The following is a 22,503-nucleotide window of genomic DNA, read 5'->3' on the forward strand; positions in this document are numbered from 1 at the left end:
TGTCACAAATATATATGTGCATTTGTTTCATGATCCCCTTAACAATAGCTGAATGATGGCCATTTTAAGGCCGAAAATGCATCAAAATCACGTATTTTCACAATTCCGGAACCGGATCGCAGTCATGCATGGATGGATTTTGTTCAGATTTAGTACAATGTGTTGTACATATGCAGGTGCATTTCGGATTTGAGATTTCGGTCATGATCTGCTTTGAATGTATATGTCACTCAAATATGAACGGAACGGGGACGTGTCATTGACAATGACTTGTTAAATTTTGAACAATTGTGGTATTTGACTTTACAAAGCAAAAATATGATAATTGTTCTTACAATTGTTGTATCAACCAAATCATTGACACTGAAGGTTATAGTGGAATGTATCTTCTCTAATGGAGCGTGTAATCCTAGATTGGAAAGTGACATCTTCTCATATGAGGATGTAAAGCTGTTCTTATCCTTGTATGTATCTTCTCTAGTAGAGTCTATCATCTTTTCAAACATTTTCACATGCATGTATTTGATGTGTTTTTTGGTTATGGCCATGTTTAAAATTAACATGACCACAGAATTTGTTTTCCAATGTTCTAGGGAATGAATATATATACGTATAAGCTTTGTTTGGAGAGAGTAGTCTGTAGGACCACGTCGTTGTCACTGAGGGCAGTGTTGTTCTCACCCAAGACAGTGTTGACTAAATGATGAATAAATTACTTCTTACAGGATCAACACCTTTAGATTTATTTAAATTTTATGTTGAAGATTTGAAAGCAAGGTTTCATGATGAAAAGAAGATTATTAAAGATATCCTCCGAGTAAGTCTTTTTTTATTATCCCAGACTTAGACTTGGACTTTGAATAAAATCAGAGTAATACATTTTATTTTTATTTTCTTCATGAATTGAAGATCTGTATATGTTCTAATAATTGTTTTCAGTCATTTTTGGTATGTATGTTTGGTATACAATTTACTGGTGTATTTTCATGATTGTCACACTTTAGATATTGAAAATATCTCTTAGCCTGAAAAATATGTTTTGAGTGGCCACTACTCGGGCAGTAACACTGGAAATAATTTACCGGTAACATAGACAGTTAACAAGCTATTTATTGCTATGAGCATTTCAAGTCTGATTCAGTGATTGACAAATCCAGTTCTCACCATATAAATATATACAATATTTCATTTTACAATGAGTATATCATGTAACAGGAAGAGAATTGTAATTTTAAATATATATTTTGTTGCAAATTTGCACTCGCCATCCAGTTGTTACAGTTCATTTTTATGCGTGTTCTCAATTTATCCAATAATGGAAACGCACATGTAAATTTGCCTGCAGTACAGTTGTATAAAATGGAAACCGGTGAAAATCTGAAATATTTGTTCACAATTTTATAAACTAGCATGGAAATTGCCACCACCAATTAGATTTAGTGTCACGGTATTTCAGCTAATTTTTAACAAATCCAAATTTATATAATTTAGTTTATTTTGCATGTGTACTATGATTGCATATTTTAATATATACACACTCAAAGTATTTATCGTATAACCTGGACAAAAAAAAACTTTTTTTCTATGCCATGTGGCATTTTCCTGTGTAACTTCATGCGGTAATCATAATAAGACCTACCTGTGAGTCCCATGTCGACTATGTCCCAGTCCGTTTTCTTACTTGCTTGTCAGTCTGGTATATACAAAATGCGACCAGGAAAACGTAATAGTAATAGTAATAGTAAACAAAATAAAGCTAAAAGTCAGTTGCCCATTTCAAGAGAGCCTCAGAACCACAATGATCTGTCATCCATCGTTGTCCACAGCAGCACCACATAGAAATTGAGAATGACGAGTATGGGCAGATTACATTGAAATGAACACTAAATACACCCTCGGCCAGTAATCAAAAATTTGTGTCTAAATCGCAAAACTATCCATTTTTACGTAATCTGGGAAGTCCTAATTACTAAACGAAGTACAGGCGACGAAGAAGCTAGATATCCAAGAACCAACAAATACCAAAAATTATATTTCAAAAGTAAATATTCATGGTATATTTTAATTCTAATCGTTCTGGAAGTGAGAATGTGTTACCGGTACTACTCTTAATATCCAAACATGTTTTAGTATAAGGTAGTAATACATGTGCATAGATAGGTTGACTGAGCCCGTTCTACATGAGACAGTCTGAAAAGCTTCCAAACTTGGAGTACAGATAGGGAACCGCCAACACACCTTCATGAGGAAAACATGAAAACTTGATGGATTATTTATGTTATTCCATGAAATATTAGGTTTTGAGAGCCTCTGAGTCAAAAAAGTACACTAAATGATTTGACAGTACTTAATTTATTAACACCTTGACTACTCTGTTGACATTGGCTGTTTATTCTTTTGATTTGGCCTTTGAGCAACCAGGTAACAAACATTAAAAAATGCACAGAATGGCCAAAATGCAATGTTTCATACAGATTAAAAAAAGAGTTATAAGCAGAAATGTTCATATGCTGTTGATGCAAGAACACTAAAGTGAAATAATTGATGTAAAACACTTCAGAGGCGTGTTTGTACCAGTGGTGGTAAAACTGAAAACCATGGAATTGCTGCTGACCTCTTCAAAATGAACATCTTCAACTGTGATAGCCTAGCAAGAGAATGTTAGCAGTGTGCTCATTCAAGGCTTCATTCAACATTGAGTTGTCACATGACTAATTGTCACATGACTCGTCACATGACTCATTGTCATATGGCTAGTCCCATAACCCCAAACTTCTTTCTGGGTCTTTCTGCTTATTGTGAACTTACTGCATTCATTTAGAGATTGTATGTACACTTCAAATTGTGCAAGTCTCACATAACTGTTGTTTTATATAGATTGAAAATTAACCACATTTGCAACATAACAAAAGTGCAAGATACAGAGTGAGAGTTCTTCCTGGACTGTTGATGAATGGTTGGGTTCAAACAATGGTGTTTATGATTGTAAATTTCTTTTTGTTTTTTTCATTTCTCAGGATAAAAACTTCATTGTTGAAGTCAACACTACATTTGAAGACTTTGCTACTGTTATAAGTACTGACAAAAGAGCAGCTACTCTTGATGCTGGAAATATTAAATTGACATTTAACAGTGTAAGTTGTATATTGTTTGTGCTCTATGGCTGTGTGTGTGCTCTATGGCAATGTGTGTACTCTATGGCAATGTGTGTGCTCTGTGGCAATGTGTGTACTCTATGGCAATGTGTGTGCTCTATGGCAATGTGTGTGCTCTATGGCAATGTGTATACTCTGTGGCAATGTGTGTACTCTATGGCTATGCGTGGACTCTATGGCAATGCGTGTACTCTATGGCAATGCGTGTACTCTATGGCAATGCGTGTACTCTGTGGCAATGTGTGTACTCTGGCAATGCATGGACTCTATGGCAATGCGTGTACTCTATGGCAATGTGTGTACTCTATGGCAATGTGTGTACTCTATGGCAATGTGTGTACTCTATGGCAATGTGTGTACTCTATGGCAATGTGTGTACTCTATGGCAATGTGTGGACTCTATGGCAATGCGTGGACTCTATGGCAATGCGTGGACTCTATGGCAATGCGTGTACTCTATGGCAATGTGCGTGCTCTATGACAATGTGTGTGCTCTGTGGCAATGTGTGTACTCTATGGCAATGCGTGGACTCTATGGCAATGTGTGGACTCTGTGGCAATGTGTGTGCTCTATAACAATGTGTGTGCTCTGTGGCAATGTGTGTACTCTATGGCAATGCGTGGACTCTATGGCAATGTGTGGACTCTGTGGCAATGTGTGGACTCTATGGCAATGTGTGGACTCTATGGCAATGTGTGTACCCATGGCAATGTGTGTACTCTATGGCAATGTGTGTACTCTATGGCAATGTGTGTACTCTGTGGCAATGTGTGGACTCTGTGGCAATGTGTGTACTCTGTGGCAATGTGTGTACTCTATGGCAATGTGTGTACTCTATGGCAATGTGTGTACTCTATGGCAATGTGTGTACTCTATGGCAGTGTGTGTACTCTATGGCAATGTGTGTACTCTATGGCAATGTGTGTACTACTCTATGGCAATGTGTGTACTACTCTATGGCAATGTGTGTACTGCTCTATGGCAATGTGTGTGCTCTGTGACAATGTGTGTACTACTCTGTGGCAATGTGTGTACTACTCTATGGCAATGTGTGTACTCTGTGGCAATGTGTGTACTCTGTGGCAATGTGTGGACTCTGTGGCATTGTGTGGACTCTATGGCAATGTGTGTACCCATGGCAATGTGTGTACTCTATGGCAATGTGTGTACTCTATGACAATGTGTGTACTACTCTATGGCAATGTGTGTACTACTCTATGGCAATGTGTGTGCTCTATGGCAATGTGTGTGCTCTATGGCAATGTGTATGCTCTGTGACAATGTGTGTACTACTCTGTGGCAATGTGTGTACTACTCTGTGGCAATGTGTGTACTACTCTATGGCAATGTGTGTACTCTATGGCAATGTGTGTACTACTCTATGGCAATGTGTGTACCCATGGCAATGTGTGTACCCATGGCAGTGTGTGTACTCTGTGGTAATGTGTGTCCTCTGTGACAATGTGTGTTCTGTGGCAATGTGTGTACTCTATGGCAATGTGTGTGCTCTGTGACAATGTGTGTACTCTGGCAATGTGTGTATTCTGTGGCAATGTGTGTACTCTGTGGCAATGTGTGGACTCTGGCGATGTGTACTACTCTGGCAATGTGTGTGCTATGTGGTAATGTGTGTGCTATGTGGCAATGTGTGTGCTATGTGGCAATGCATGTTCTCTGTGGCAATGAGTGTGCTATGTGGCAATGTGTGTGCTATGTGGCAATGCATGTTCTCTGTGGCAATGAGTGTGCTATGTGTCAATGTGTGTGCTATGTGGCAATGTGTGTACTCTGTGGCAATGTGTGTACTCTGTGGCAATGTGTGTGCTATGTGGCAGTGCGTGTGCTATGTGGCAGTGCGTGTGCTATGTGGCAGTGCGTGTGCTATGTGGCAGTGCGTGTGCTATGTGGCAGTGCGTGTGCTATGTGGCAATGAGTATGCTCTGTGGCAATGAGTATGCTCTGTGGCAATGTGTGGACTCTATGGCAAGTGTGTACTCTATGGCAATGTGTGTACTCTATGGCAATGTGTGTACTCTGTGGCAATGTGTGGACTCTGTGGCAATGTGTGGACTCTGTGACAATGTGTGTACTACTCTATGGCAATGTGTGTACCCATGGCAATGTGTGTACTCTATGGCAATGTGTGTACTCTATGACAATGTGTGTACTACTCTATGGCAATGTGTGTACTACTCTATGGCAATGTGTGTGCTCTATGGCAATGTGTGTGCTCTGTGACAATGTGTGTACTACTCTGTGGCAATGTGTGTACTCTGTGGCAATGTGTGTACTCTGTGGCAATGTGTGTACTCTGTGGCAATGTGTGGACTCTATGGCAATGTGTGTACCCATGGCAATGTGTGTACTCTATGGCAATGTGTGTACTCTATGACAATGTGTGTACTACTCTATGGCAATGTGTGTACTACTCTATGGCAATGTGTGTGCTCTGTGACAATGTGTGTACTACTCTGTGGCAATGTGTGTACTACTCTGTGGCAATGTGTGTACTACTCTATGGCAATGTGTGTACTCTATGGCAATGTGTGTACTACTCTATGGCAATGTGTGTACCCATGGCAATGTGTGTACCCATGGCAGTGTGTGTACTCTGTGGTAATGTGTGTCCTCTGTGACAATGTGTGTTCTGTGGCAATGTGTGTACTCTATGGCAATGTGTGTGCTCTGTGACAATGTGTGTACTCTGGCAATGTGTGTATTCTGTGGCAATGTGTGTATTCTGTGACAATGTGTGTACTCTGTGGCAATGTGTGGACTCTGGCGATGTGTACTACTCTGGCAATGTGTGTGCTATGTGGCAATGTGTGTGCTATGTGGCAATGTGTGTGCTATGTGGCAATGCATGTTCTCTGTGGCAATGAGTGTGCTATGTGGCAATGTGTGTGCTATGTGGCAATGTGTGTGCTATGTGGCAATGCATGTTCTCTGTGGCAATGAGTGTGCTATGTGGCAATGAGTGTGCTATGTGGCAATGTGTGTGCTATGTGGCAATGTGTGTACTCTGTGGCAATGTGTGTGCTCTATGGCAATGCGTGTGCTATGTGGCAGTGCGTGTGCTATGTGGCAATGCGTGTGCTATGTGGCAGTGCGTGTGCTATGTGGCAGTGCGTGTGCTATGTGGCAATGAGTATGCTCTGTGGCAATGAGTATGCTCTGTGGCAATGAGTATGCTCTGTGGCAATGTGTGGACTCTATGGCAAGTGTGTACTCTGTGGCAATGTGTGTGCTCTATGGCAATGTGTGTGCTCTATGGCAATGTGTGTACTATGTGGCAATGTGTGTACTATGTGGCAATGTGTGTACTACTCTGGCAATGTGTGTGCTAGGGCGATGTGTGTACTCTATGGCAATGTGTGTACTCTATGGCAATGTGTGGACTCTATGGCAATGTGTGTACTCTATGGCAATGTGTGTACTCTGTGGCAATGTGTGGACTCTATGGCAATGTGTGTACTCTGTGGCAATGTGTGTATTCTGTGACAATGTGTGTACTCTGTGGCAATGTGTGGACTCTGGCGATGTGTACTACTCTGGCAATGTGTGTGCTATGTGGCAATGTGTGTGCTATGTGGCAATGTGTGTACTCTGTGGCAATGTGTGTGCTAGGGCGATGTGTGTACTCTATGGCTGTGTGTGTACTCTGGTGATATGTGTACCTTGTGGCAATGTGTGTACTCTATTTGATTGAATATTATCACTATTATTTTTATTATTCGTGTACATATAATACAATGTATTGTCATTATCTGCAATATACTATCAGCTTTGTCATTTATGAAAGCTTCAAACAAATCTACAGTATGGAATATTGCAATTCTGAAATCATTGTGACTATACAATATGGTGTTTATATTCTACTATAAAGTAGACAGTTTATTAAACTCAAAACTCCTACACAATATAATTCATGCCAGTGTGTGCGATAATTTGATTTAGTTTGTTCTCAGAGGATCAAAAAAGAAGATAAAGTAATGTACTTTTTGCACCTATACTAAATTACAACTTGTTCACTAATCACTTAAAATCCCTGAAGTCAAATAATTTCATCTCTGGTTAGTTTCGCTTATCTTTGCCCTGTATTAGCTGTAACATTTTCACGTCAAAAAATGATTAAATTTCACCTCATTGCCTGTTTAGTTGATAGAAAAGGCTGAAGCAAGGGAAAAGGAAAGACAGAAGGAAGAAACTAGAAAACAGAGAAGAAAAGAGAGCTCTTTTAAAACCATGTTAAAGCAGGCAGCACCTCCTCTTGATGTGCATTCACAGTGGGATGATGTAAGTTACTTTTGATGTTGTATTTAACTTTGAGTTCTCAAATACTTTTGATATCATCTTTAACCTTTGCTCAAATTCTTCTTGTTGGGATGTTCTGAATGTTTAATAACCAATCAATAATTTTTAATTTGCTGGCTTTTCTCTTCATAAATATAAAAAACTTAATATATAAGTATATTTGGAATTGTGAATTGACTCGATGACTAATAATTTTTCTCCCATTGGGACATTATTTTTACGATTACTTTTGGATGCCCAGTACCTGTAGGATTTGCAGACAATGAAATGAACCAAATGTAATTTATTGATCTTGTGTAGCTGTTGTGACGTGAAAACTGGTTTATAGGTGATAGAAATGTTCACTGGATAATAACTCACTGTGTGTCATAATTGTTATCTCTTCAATATTGTTCATAATTTATGTCAGGTTCACAATTAGTTTGGCTATAAAATACAGGTCTTTTAACATCAGTATAGAAAATGTCTCCCATTTTGGAACAATTAATCATGCTTTGTTGTGAGCACAATGGAACTCTCCCACCAGGGACATGCTCTTGTCATCAAAAGTAGACAGTACAATTAAAGTCCATTTTCATAAAGCGTGAATGTTTTGTGCTGAAAAAAAAATAAAAAACGAATGTTTGAATTTTTCATATTGGTTAATGTCAAATATAAAAAAAATTAATTTTGTTCACATGTACTTTTACCAGCATCACTAGAATTTTCTAGTCATAGATAGCTTGGTCCAAAATGACCTCTAAATAAAATAGGCCTGAGAGACCCTTTTGCATTGGTCACGACAAAGCTTAGTGAAGATTTAAACCTCCCTTGCACTCGAAAATGACAATGTTGAAGATCATATGACAGGAATCAGGTGACTTGTCTGAGCCAGTTGTTTGCTTGAATATGCAGTTGTATAGGTACGACATGTGGACCTCTCTCAGATTTGTTCATTTCGTGATAATATCTTTAATTCTCTAATTTTGGTGAATATTTTTGTCATTTTTGGTAGAAAGTGATATTTTCGACTTCTTGTTAAAAACCTCAAGTCCGATTGCTTTGATACTATACATATTTTTCGTTTTCTAATGATATCTTCTGTTCTTTAATTGAAATGTGCCTTGCTAACAGCAGAGCTATCTCAGCTGACAGGCTGCTTGTTTAAAAACCCGAACTGCTGTTTAACGGCCCAGGGCAAATTTATGGCAGAATCCAGTATATTTATTTATATTGGTCACTGGGAACCAGACAGATCACTGTTTGCAGTTATGATTTTAAACACAGTATTACCTCTATTAGAAGTGCATGTGCCTAAATGTGAATGACGTGGATTAGACATCTCCCAATGATGTATGTCTAATGTGGTAATTACAATATTCCAATACTCTTATCGTACAGGAGTTGTTTCTAAGGTTTCTTTGATCAGTTTATAATTCAAATAATGTGAATTTCAGCAGGTGTTTGTACATTTACTCCTAGTGTGTGATTTAGATTTTAATTGCATGTCCACCCAGCTGCAGAAGATTACTCCCACCCTTCACCCCCACATTACCCCACCCCACCCTTCACCCCCACATTACCCCACCCCACCCTTCACCCCCACATTACCCCACCCCACCCTTCACCCCCACATTACCCCACCCCACCCTTCACCCCCACATTACCCCACCCCACCCTTCACCCCCACATTACCCCACCCCACCCTTCACCCCCACATTACCCCCACCCCACCCTTCACCCCCACATTACCCCACCCCACCCTTCACCCCCACATTACCCCACCCCACCCTTCACCCCCACATTACCCCACCCCACCCTTCACCCCCACATTACCCCACCCCACCCTTCACCCCCACATTACCCCACCCCACCCTTCACCCCCACATTACCCCACCCCACCCTTCACCCCCACATTACCCCACCCCACCCTTCACCCCCACATTACCCCACCCCACCCTTCACCCCCACATTACCCCACCCCACCCTTCACCCCCACATTACCCCACCCCACCCTTCACCCCCACATTACCCCACCCCACCCTTCACCCCCACATTACCCCACCCCACCCTTCACCCCCACATTACCCCACCCCACCCTTCACCCCCACATTACCCCACCCCACCCTTCACCCCCACATTACCCCACCCCACCCTTCACCCCCACATTACCCCACCCCACCCTTCACCAATACAAATTTGTGCCATCTCATCAGCTTTGCGATAGCTTGTCCTAAGTAGGGAGACTGTTGTACTTTGGGAGCACATAAAAACTCTTATGTGCCATTCTTGGTTCTCAATGCAGATACAAAATCAATGTATTCACATTGAGTAGTAGATTTTTCCGGGGATAGATGAGATCTGTAAATAGGACTTGATCTTCTTGGTCTTTCAATCAAATAAATAAATAAATAGTCACAGGTGTCCTTTGATACTTAGCATTCAACATCATAATATATAATGTCTGTTATCTATTGAACTAGTAATAAAACACAATTTATACTCTTTATTACCTATTTGCTTAAAATGATAAAATCATTTAATATGCATGGTTTGATTCATATCTATAATTTCTCTTCAGGTGCGAAGTAGATTTGTTAATGAGAGTGCATTTGATGCTATCACTGTGGAATCTGAAAGAATAAGACTATTCAAGGAGTATATCCAAGCATTGGAGGTAAGAAACAATTACTTTGACTCAACCAAGTGTATTTACTGGGAATTAAATATGCACATAATTAATGAGATCACATGACCATCTTTGTTTTGTCCAAATTCATTTATTCATGTATACAATATGCAGTTCATAGTGAATTTGCAATAAAAAGCTCCACAATTAGACAAACACCTTCCTATATCAACACATGGGAATTCTCAACATTTATTGTATACAAATACATGGTGAAATAATATCTTGACTAACTGCTTTCAATTTGTATATCCTTGGGGACAAACTTTGCCACATTTCAGGTAACTCCAGGTAATTTGTACAGTTTGTAGAATATAAGGAGTGAAGCATTTATTGCTGGGAAAGGATTGACCAGCTTTGTTATTTAGTCCCAAAAAATTGTTCAGCTTGGAATATGTCTGAACCCCTCATTAGTATGCAAGAATGTAGGAATGTACCAAGAAAATTGTTTTTCTGGAGTAAATTGTAGTGTATTTTACTTATGGAAAGGTCAAAAAGTGCATGGAGATTTTATGAAAATGTGTGGATGTTAACAAAATGATGTCATGTGGTCACAGTTGTGTAATAAATGATGGACTATTTTGGCCACAGCTATAAAATGTGTCACTGAAGTACTCACACGTGTGCATGATTCCAATAGTTTGTGCTGTGAAGAAACTCCATTGGAAAATAAGTATTGTGTAATTTGTAGTGAGAATGTATTCAAATATATTTATGTTTATGAATCTTGTTTCTTTTCAAAGTGTATTTATATAATAACAATTTTTTATGGAAATGTTTTTTATACTTTTTCGATGGATTGAATTTACAAATGATGAGTCATTTTGTTATACCACCACTCAAATTACATGTATGTGTTACGAATTTCTGATAGTTTAGGCTTTGTGTTCTTGCGAACGGGAAGACATTTACTGGTGTACAGTGGACATCGATAAAAGCTAACGTATTTCGAAAGTTGTGAAATCATGGTACTGTTTTGGCATTATACAACTTGCAGTTCCCTTTTGATGGACTTTATGTAACTGGCCGTGTTATCGAACTGTAGTATTATGTAAATTTGCCCCGGGAAAATCTGCAAGCAAAGTTTAAATTACCATTTTCACGCTGCGTTATAATGTGGAGTCGTCATCTAAGTATGCACAATATTATTGTTTGCCTCGTCTTCCCCAACGCATTTAAAAATCCCATTTGTATTTGGGGGGTTTTGTGTGACTGACCGTGGTGTTTGTAAACTTTAGTCAAACTGTAGTAGTGTGTTAATCTGCCACAGCGTGGAGTTGCCATCGTCTCTTGTTTACCAACTCATTTACGTTTGTGCCTCAATGAGGACTGAAAAGTGATTTCCATTTACTTCGTCTGTTATAAATCAACTATATTAGCTTCCTTCGAACTTCCTATTGCCATCGGCATTATGTCTACTACACTCGGTGGTGTGGTGCGTAACGATCTTCTTGTATGAAACGCACCCGAACCCAAAAAGCATTGGCAAATCGGGATGGTCTCTTCACGTAATCTCTTACCTTGTTTTTGACCGCAGCACACTTGGCTATGAACTTCCACACACCCACGCTTATGGGAATAGTGCATCGTGGGTGATACTGTATTGATCGAGGTGAAACAAACATGGCTGCCGTAATGCCTGGTGTTGGACTAATCGCTCATGTTTCTCTTCTTGTATTATAACTCCCTGTTTTCTTTGATTTTTTTATTTCAATTAAACAGCGATTTGGCTGTGGCCATGCATTTAGTCATTGTCAACTGTTTTTCTCGAATTTCATAGTAACATACGCTAAGTACAATTAAACATCCTGAGTTGAACAATAGTCATTTCTAAGGTTTAAAATAAACAAACATGATTATTTAATTTAGTTTAATTCCTTCTGTTAAAAATTGTGCTTCCAAAATAAATAAATAATAACAGGTACCCTCATGATACTTCAAGTTTTCATTAAAACAAAGTCAGTCTTTGAAATTGCTTTTCTGCCTGTTCGCCAATCCATTGCTCGAAAACACACCTTTAAATACACTTGTTTTCCCAGCATCAAGATGGCTCTGCCAACTCTTGTTTTTTCAGCTAATTATTTAAAATCCCAATTTCAAATTATTACGTGAATTATGATTCCATGAAATTGATTATGATGTGCATTACCCAGGGATTCAGTCAAATTACTATGAAATATGGGCAAGGTTATAATAGTTACACTATCATGTTTCTTTAAATTGTATTATAATTCCACTTTGTGTAATTTGTGTTTTGTTTACAGGATACCTGTGGCCATCATCATTCAAAACCAAGTACAAAAAAGAAGAAATCCAAAAAGCATCGCAGTAAAAGATCACGTTCACGCTCAGTAAGTTAAATTATATATTGTATTTGCAATTGTGCACCAGACTTTCTAAATAAATCTGGACATTCTTAAGAAAACATTTTGACTAAGAACCACTGGTGACCCCTGGCCTAAGATCCACTGGTGACCCCTGGCCTGAGATCCACTGGTGACCCCTGGCCTGAGATCCACTGGTGACCCCTGGCCTGAAACCCACTGGTGACCCCTGGCCTGAGACCCACTGGTGACCCCTGGCCTGAGTTCCACTGGTGACCCCTGGCCTGAGATCCACTGGTGACCCCTGGCCTGAGATCCACTGGTGACCCCTGGCCTGAGATCCACTGGTGACCCCTGGCCTGAGATCCTCTGGTGACTCCTGGCCTGAGATCCTCTGGTGACTCCTGGCCTGAGATCCTCTGGTGACCCCTGGCCCGAGATTCACTGGGTGCCTCTTGGCCCGGAGCCACTGGGGGTGCCTCTTGGCCCGGAGCCACTGGGGGTGCCTCTTGGCCCGGAGCCACTGGGGGTGCCTCTTGGTCCGAGAGCCACTGGGGGTGCCTTTTGGCCCGAGAGCCACTGGGGGTGCCTCTTGGCCCGAGAGCCACTGGGGGTGCCTCTTGGCCCGAGAGCCACTGGGGGTGCCTCTTGGCCCGAGAGCCACTGGGGGTGCCTCTTGGCCCGAGAGCCACTGGGGGTGCCTCTTGGCCCGAGAGCCACTGGGAGTGCCTTTTGGCCCCAGAGCCACCGGGTGACCCCAAGGAATAATGTGACAATATGAGGGTACCATCAGTTAAGTTTAATCTCACAGGAAATTTACTTATTTGATTAAAATTACAACAATCCTAAAATGAGAAAGTGTAAACAATGATGTCCATGATTCCTTGGTACATTGTACAAGTATTAGGCTCTACAGTAAATAGGCAAATAGTGAGTGTACTAACATGTGTTTTATTTGCTGTTTTAGGTTTCTGATTCAGATGATGAACCACAGAGAAGCCATCGAAAATACAAGAAAAAGAAGAGGTCAAGGTCAAGAACTCCATCAGATGCAGGCTCCATTTCAGATGATGACTCAGGTAAGTCAAATCTTATAACTCGTTGCTGTGTGTCCACATTGCAGATTCAAATACTAACACTCAACACTGTCAACACTAAAAATAACTGTTGTCTCCATTTGAAAAATAAACCCACATTATTTTAATCCAGCCAATGAAGAATTTTGTACATTTGATACAAACTCAGAAATTGTAGTAATATTCAAATGTTACACCAAAATTTGTGGTTATCATTTCAATAATTTTTGTCACCAGTTCTTTGTGACCAGTAGTGTATTTTATTACTGAAATTGTACATACAGTTTACCTTTGAGCAACTTCATAAAATTGGCGTTGCAAATGGCTGCTGAGAAATACATTTATTTAATAGAAATATAGTAGGTGTAGATAACAATGCATCTAGATAGAGTATGTGTTTTTAGTGTAATGTTCCAATAAATTGACTTGATACACATTTTACTGATAATGTCTGGTTTATTGTCAGATCATGCTTCAAGAAAATCAAAAAAACACAAGAAAAAGTCAAAAAAGAAACGCCATCGAACGGTAGGTAATGAATAGGTTGAATGAGTTAATATTCAGTTTGAATTTAAATGATGTTTTTTTACATATCGCTGCCATCCATTGTTAGTCCCCGTTCGGACGCAGTCCGAAAACGGGGACTTATGTTTTGCCCTGTGTGCGTCCGTGCGTCCGTGCGTCCGTGATCACCTGTATCTTGAACATGCATGGACCGATTAAGTTCAAACTTCACTCATACATCACACCTTATATGGGACATATGCACATGCATTTTTTTCATGATCCGATTAACGATAGCCGAATAGCGGCCATTTTAAGGCCGAAAATGCATCAAAATCGCACATTTTCACCATTCCGGACCCGGATCTCAGTTATGCATGGACGGATTTTGTTCAAATTTGGTACATACATTAAACATAATAGGACCTTGATGCACGTCATTTTTTTTTTTGGATCGGGTTCGAAATGGCCGACTGGCGGCCATTTTGTTTTAAAGAATTCAGTTCTGGATCCGTATCCGAGACATGTCTGGATTGATCAAGTTCAAACTTCACACACACAAGGTACATCATATCACAAATATGTATGTGCATTTGTTTCATGATCTCATTAACGATAGCCAAATAGCGGCCATTTTAAGGCCGAAAATGCATCAAAATCGCACATTTTCACCATTCCGGACCCGGATCTCAGTTATGCATGGACAGATTTTGTTCAAATTTGGTACATACATTAAACATAATAGGACCTTGATGCACGTCATTTTTTTTTTTGGATCGGGTTCGAAATGGCCGACTGGCGGCCATTTTGTTTTAAAGAATTCAGTTCTGGATCCGTATCTGAGACATGCTTGGATTGATCGAGTTCAAACTTCACACACACAAGGTACATCATGTCACAAATATGTATGTGCATTTGTTTCATGATCTCATTAACGATAGCCAAATGGCGGTCGCTTTAAGGCCGAAAATGCATTGAAATCGCACATTTTCACCATTCCGGACCCGGATCTCAGTTATGCATGGACGGATTTCATTCAAATTTGGTACATACATTAAACATAATAGGACCTTGATGCACGTCATTTTTTTTTCGGATCAAGTTCGAAATAGCCGACTGGCGGCCATTTTGTTTTAAAGAATTCAGTTCTGGATCCGTATCCGAGACATGTCTGGATTGATCAAGTTCAAACTTCACACACACAAGGTACATCATGTCACAAATATGTATGTGCATTTGTTTCATGATCTCATTAACGATAGCCAAATGGGGGCCGCTTTAAGGCCGAAAATGCATTGAAATCGCACATTTTCACCATTCCGGACCCGTATCTCAGTTATGCATGGATGGATTTTGTTCAAATTTGGTACATACATTAAACATAATAGGACCTTGATGCACGTCTTTTTTTTTTTTCGGATCAAATTCGAAATGGCCGACTGGCGGCCATTTTGTTAAAGAATTCAGTTCTGGATTGATCAAGTTCAAACTTCACACACACATGGTACATCATGTCACAAATAGATATGTGCATTTGTTTCATGATCTGCTTAACAATAGCGGAATGATGGCCATTTTAAGGCCGAAAATGCATCAAAATCACATATTTTCACAATTCCAGAACCGGATCTCAGTCATGCATGGATGGATTTTGTTCAGATTTAGCACAATGTGTTGTACATATGCAGGTGCATTTCGGTCATGATCTGCTTTGAATGTATATGTCACTCAAATATGAACGGAACGGGGACGTGTCATTGACAATGACTTGTTGGATATTATTTGCATTTGAATCAAATATGTATGTGGTGTCATGGGTACATTTAGATTCCAATTTAAACCTGTACATGTCTTGTGGTGTCATAAATTCAAATCAAACATGTACATGTCTTGTGGTGTCATAGATTCAAATCAAACCTGTACATGTCTTGTGGTGTCATAAATTCAAATCAAACCTGTGCATGTCTTGTGGTGTCATAGATTCAAATCAAACATGTGCATGTCTTGTGGTGTCATAGATTCAAATCAAACATGTACAAGTCTTGTAGTGTCATAGATTCAAATCAAACATGTACATGTCTTGTGGTGTCAGATTCAAATGAAACGTGTACAAGTCTTGTGGTGTCATAGATTCAAATCAAACACGTACATGTCTTGTGGTGTGGTGTCATAGATTCAAATCAAACCTGTGTGTGTCTTGTGGTGTCATAGATTCAAATCAAACATGTACAAGTCTTGTTGTGTCATAGATTCAAATCAAACATGTGCATGTCTTGTGGTGTCATAGATTCAAATCAAACATGTACAAGTCTTGTAGTGTCATAGATTCAAATCAAACATGTGCATGTCTTGTGGTGTCATAGATTCAAATCAAACATGTGCATGTCTTGTGGTGTCATAGATTCCAATCAAACATGTACAAGTCTTGTAGTGTGGTGTCATAGATTCAAATCAAACCTGTACATGTCTTGTGGTGTCATAGATTCCAATCAAACACGTACATGTCTTGTGGTGTCATAGATTCAAATCAAACATGTACAAGTCTTGTGATATAGATTCAAATCAAACATGTACACGTCTTACTGTGTCATGGATTCAAATCAAACCTGTGCATGTCTTGTGGTGTCATAGATTCAAATCAAACATGTACAAGTCTTGTGGTGTCATAGATTCAAATCAAACACGTACATGTCTTGTGGTGTCATAGATTCAAATCAAACACGTACATGTCTTGTGGTGTCATAGATTCAAATCAAACATGTACAAGTCTTGTGGTGTCATAGATTCAAATCAAATATGTACATGTCTTGTGATATAAATTCAAATCAAACATGTACACGTCTTACTGTGTCATGGATTCAAATCAAACCTGTGCATGTCTTGTGGTGTCATAGATTCAAATCAAACATGTACAAGTCTTGTGGTGTCATAGATTCAAATCAAACATGTACAAGTCTTGTAGTGTCATAAATTCAAATCAAACATGTGCATGTCTTGTGGTGTCATAGATTCAAATCAAACATGTGCATGTCTTGTGGTGTCATAGATTCAAATCAAACATGTACAAGTCTTGTAGTGTGGTGTCATAGATTCAAATCAAACCTGTACATGTCTTGTGGTGTCATAGATTCCAATCATATAGATATAGATTCAAATCAAACATGTACACGTCTTACTGTGTCATGGATTCAAATCAAACCTGTGCATGTCTTGTGGTGTCATAGATTCAAATCAAACATGTACAAGTCTTGTGGTGTCATAGATTCAAATCAAACACGTACATGTCTTGTGGTGTCATAGATTCAAATCAAACACGTACATGTCTTGTGGTGTCATAGATTCAAATCAAACATGTACAAGTCTTGTGGTGTCATAGATTCAAATCAAATATGTACATGTCTTGTGATATAAATTCAAATCAAACATGTACACGTCTTACTGTGTCATGGATTCAAATCAAACCTGTGCATGTCTTGTGGTGTCATAGATTCAAATCAAACATGTACAAGTCTTGTGGTGTCATAGATTCAAATGAAACATGTACATGTCTTGTTGCGATATAGATTCAAATCAAACATGTACATGTCTTGTGGTGTCATGGATTCAAATCAAACCTTGCATGTCTTGTGGTGTCATAGATTCAAATCAAACATGTACATGTCTTGTGGTGTCATAGATTCAAATCAAATATGTACATGTCTTGTGGTGTCATGGATTCAAATCAAACCTGTGCATGTCTTGTGGTGTCATAGATTCAAATCAAACATGTACAAGTCTTGTGGTGGCATAGATTCAAATGAAACATGTACATGTCTTGTTACGATATAGATTCAAATCAAACATGTACATGTCTTGTGGTGTCATGGATTCAAATCAAACCTGTGCATGTCTTGTGGTGTCATAGATTCAAATCAAACATGTACATGTCTTGTGGTGTCATAGATTCAAATCAAATATGTACATGTCTTGTTGCGATATAGATTCAATTCAAACATGTACACGTCTTACTGTGTCATGGATTCAAATCAAACCTGTGCTTGTCTTGTGGTGTCATGGATTCAAATCAAACCTGTGCATGTCTTGTGGTGTCATAGATTCAAATCAAACATGTACACGTTTTACTGTGTCATGGATTCAAATCAAACCTGTGCATGTCTTGTGGTGTCATAGATTCAAATCAAACATGTACATGTCTTGTGGTGTCATAGATTCAAATCAAACATGTACATGTCTGTTGGTGTCATAGATTCAAATCAAATATGTACATGTCTTGTTGCGATATAGATTCAAATCAAACATGTACATGTCTTACTGTGTCATGGATTCAAATCAAACATGTACATGTCTTGTGGTGTCAGATTCAAGTCAAACATGTACACGTCTTGTGTCAAAGATTTAAATGAAACATGTACATGTCTTGTTGCGATATAGATTCAGATCAAACATGTACATGTCTTGTTGTATCATAAAGATATTTGACAGCCTGTTTGACTGATTATACACTAACTACAAACTTTTAAATTTATTTTGTACTTTTAAATCTGAATGACAACTGCTTGAATTTTGGGGGAGAAATAATTGAAAGAATGCTATAGAATAAGGGCCTCTGAATCACAAAAATAGCTTGACGTGTGATTTGTATCTTTGCAGGCATCAAGTGACTCAGACTCTGATCACAGAGGTGCACCCCCTTCAAAAAAGAAAAGTACTGACACACCAAGGAAAGAAAAGGTATACATAGACTTGGATTTTTTAAACCAAAACATGACTACAATAACGAAAAACATAATTCTTTGGTTGTGTGTAACAAAATGGAAGAAAAAGTGTAGTTGAAACCCCACTATGTTAATTCAGTTCAACAGCACTATTGCTTTATTGACTTGTATCATTTTCGTCAAATTAAAAAAAAAAAACTATTTTGTGTATTTTCATTTTAGACTGGATGGGACACCTCAGAAAGTGACCTGAGTGAAAGTGAATTGGAGAAAAGAAGGCGACAACTACTGAAACAGTTAGAAGATGGTTAAACAGACTTTGGTTTTTTAACACATGCTGCCCCAGTACTTGACATGTAGCCTTTCTGTTTTATTTGACACTGTAGACAAACCACTGAAAATGCTGAAAATGTTTGACCTGTGTAATAGTCATAAAATGATCGCTAACACATTCATTTTTGTTTTATATTGTTTTATAATAAACAAAACTTTGGATTTGTGAGTGTCAGAGTACCCTGACTAGTTTTTGCTTACTGCCTCTTCACGTATGATTAAAAAACTATTTGTACTATTCAATGAATGACTAAATACCTATTTTATATCAGAAAAGATTATCTCCTTTTATTGAGACCCTCATCATTCTTTTAAAAATATAGGGATACTTGATAACACAAGAAACATTAAAATGTCTTCTCAATGAATATTTTTAACAGCAAATTAAGTCTCCATCCTTGTATGTTACAAATTTAATTGTGTGTTTGATCATAAATAAGTACAATTCATTGTAACTTAAAGGATGAATTTTAAATTGATTTGTCATTGAATTAAAAACTGACTGAAAAACTTAACTGAAAAAAGTTATGTTATTATTTCTGAGAATGATTCCTGTACTTGTGTAGATCTTCCATTACGTCATATCACCAGACTGAACATATGTCACAATAGCGTAGATCTTTTTCAGTTGCTAAAATATGGAGCTGAAAACACACAAACAGATTCAAAATGCACACAACACAAACAATTATGTAATCCACTAGTATCCATGAACGAGTGTGACGTCTGTATCTGTCCAAGATGATGTCACACAAGTGAAGAATGCCTAGCCTACTAGGAGACAGAGATAGTAAAGCATTTAGGAAAGTGTTAAAACCCACAACAACCATAGCAGGTACAGCCTCTAACAACTTGATCTATTCCAAGTTAATATGGACGTTGTCAAACGTTAAAATACGACAGTTCATACTGTCGGCAGACAATTGGAAATCCTTTGCATACAGAAATGCACCATATTATGCAATATATATATATTGATTGTTTTACAAATGCATGTAATTTTGTGTTGTATATCCCACATTTTCTGCATTTGTCAAAACATTGGCACTCCACAGGGAAGATTATAATCCATCATATGTATTGCCATGGTTTACATGCCTTTTATACCTCTGTCAGTTCATAGTGTGTGCTGGATAGAAAGTTTTGGGGAAACTCGCATTCTCATGCTGGAACTAGCCACAATTCTGATAAATCATGTTTGCTCACTGCCATGACCACAAAGTATCACCCAATGTTGTATCTGCTGTTCTCACCACTATGTTTATCAAAGTTTGGTGTGAGTTACCACTAATGCATTGTGTCATCACACTTAAGGTAGCAGGATAGTTTTTTTGCATGAAAAATGTAAACACCTATAATCGGAATAAATTTTACAAGAAACCATACAATCTATATATGTTTGGAAAGCTCTTGACTTGTATTTTCCTATTATTAATATTTTGTGAACATTGTGTTTGTTTTAGCGTCACGTGATTCTGAAAATCAGCGGGGCTGATAATTTAACTAGCGTGAATAAAATTTTAATTGTCATCTCTACAGTCATTCATGCGATCAAAAACTTTACACTGTTTTGAAGTAAAGGATATGAAGTTTAAATCCGTATTTCTATTTTTTGCATTAAGTTTTTTTTTTCTTTCCGAAAATCACAAATTTCCAGCACGTTTTTTGGTGTTAAAGTTAGAGTATACCGTTGGTTTGCGCGAGGTTTGTGAAAAAACGCAATAGAATTTTGCAAATATGCAAATACGGATATGAAGCCAACATATCAAAGAGTAAGAAAAGCTAAACGGCGACATCGTAGCGCTATTCACTGAAACTCCATTTAAAATTAGGTCAACGGTAATTGCCGAACACCGAGAAATCTGCACTTTTATGATTTCAAACTTCAATCAACGTTAACTCCCGTTTCAGCAGCAAAATTTACATGGGCTAATTGTAAATAAAATGCTTTGAAAGTTGTTTTCGAGAAAAATCATGAACCGACATTTATATCTGTGAAAAACTTTGTTTTTTGGCCGTTTTCTTTCACGCTGTGGAGTTTTGTGACGGTCTGTGCTGATACGAACGGTGACGTCATTCATTAGAGCTTGGATTATGCAAAGTGGGCGGTTCTGTTTGCGAGTAACAAACAATACAGAGACTACACTTGGCAGTTGAAGTGTTTGCAAATACAGTGTATTTATTTTTGGGCCGTTGTGTTTGTAAACTTATTAGTTCAAGCATGCCACGAGTTTCGGAGTCTCCTGGAGGCAGCTCGTACATACTGGCGAAAGGACGGACCCGTTACTGGTTGAGGTAACCCCTAATAGCTTGACAGTTTCACCAGAGCGCACCGTCCCTTTCCAATCGCTCGCATTCCAATGGCAGCCTTTTTATTTATTTAGAAAACTGCTCCCTTCTTTCGAGATGACGGGAAGCTAGGCTGGCTCAGTTTCGATCGAATACAACTGCCTAGACCGTGACGCCTGCGCTCCACTATTGAGATATTGCCTCTTTGCAAAATTGACAAATCTCTTTTTCTAGGGCGCCATTCAACAGTGACATGTCAACGAGTCGAATCTCGCCGTCTTCAAACGATCGGCCGTGACATTCACTCTCACTTTCTTCTTCTACGTCGGAAGTTAACAATATTTTCCTGCGAGATACATACATCTCTCGAACGTTTTGAACAGGAGTATCACCCACTATATCGAAGTCTGATTCATCGGACTCCCAGTGTCACGGTAAAATTTTCTTCGCCCACTTCATGGCTGACACTGGTTTCGACGGGGAAATCCGTTCTGTACGAACCCAGCATCGTCTCTTTCACAATCTTTTTTGACAGGAGTGATCATTCTTTTGATGTTTTTCTTTTTTCTTCCTCGCTTTCTTTTTCTTGGAAATTTTCGCGTGCTTACTATCTCGTCCATAATTAGTGAATGACAACTAAACTAAAGAATTACTGATAATAATTGTAAAATGTGACCCAGTGATTTATGCCGGCATGTAGCATTTCCTGTGCTATTAAAAATCAAACCCCGTGTAACCTCAGGTCTTATACTTGTAGATGAATCTCTTCAAAATTTAATTGTAACCGGACTCACAGTTATCATCTATAAAAACTACCTAGATTTTAGATGATCATTTTATTTTTTACCGAAGTCGTACGAAAAAGTCAACCCTTGCCTTGCGTGAAACACTGGTCCACTATCCGATGTCAAGACGTCGGCCAGGGGGGGGGGGGGGGGGCACGCTACTATTTCGTTGCCGTGCATTTTGTTCGCATGAGTACATTAGATAAAACAACCAAGTATTTATCAGACAGATTTATTACATGTAACATAATTTACGAATTTAGAAAAACCTAAGCATGCAAGTATGCCTACTTGGTGAAAACTCCTCTGAAAAATGGATTATATAAACCAGGTCCAAGC

The 22,503-nt window shown here is 38.7% G+C and overlaps 1 protein-coding gene across 1 annotated transcript in view; it reads left to right on the top strand.

The window, feature by feature from the left end:
* The window catches only part of LOC100378415 (pre-mRNA-processing factor 40 homolog B-like), a 43,725-nt gene extending 24,466 nt beyond the window's left edge, over positions 1-19,259 (top strand). Inside the window, exons 17-25 of the mRNA XM_085501014.1 lie at positions 726-817; positions 3,018-3,134; positions 7,315-7,452; positions 10,031-10,126; positions 12,403-12,489; positions 13,430-13,541; positions 14,005-14,066; positions 18,693-18,773; positions 18,980-19,259. Coding sequence (XP_085357140.1) covers positions 726-817; positions 3,018-3,134; positions 7,315-7,452; positions 10,031-10,126; positions 12,403-12,489; positions 13,430-13,541; positions 14,005-14,066; positions 18,693-18,773; positions 18,980-19,069 — 875 coding nt within the window. The 3' untranslated portion in view covers positions 19,070-19,259. The remainder of the gene's footprint in view (positions 1-725; positions 818-3,017; positions 3,135-7,314; positions 7,453-10,030; positions 10,127-12,402; positions 12,490-13,429; positions 13,542-14,004; positions 14,067-18,692; positions 18,774-18,979) is intronic.
* The last annotated feature ends 3,244 nt before the right edge of the window (positions 19,260-22,503 follow it).

This window comes from Saccoglossus kowalevskii, chromosome 7, assembly GCF_978046115.1.
Source record: "Saccoglossus kowalevskii chromosome 7, keSacKowa6.1, whole genome shotgun sequence".
NCBI classification, from domain to species: Eukaryota; Metazoa; Hemichordata; class Enteropneusta; family Harrimaniidae; genus Saccoglossus; species Saccoglossus kowalevskii.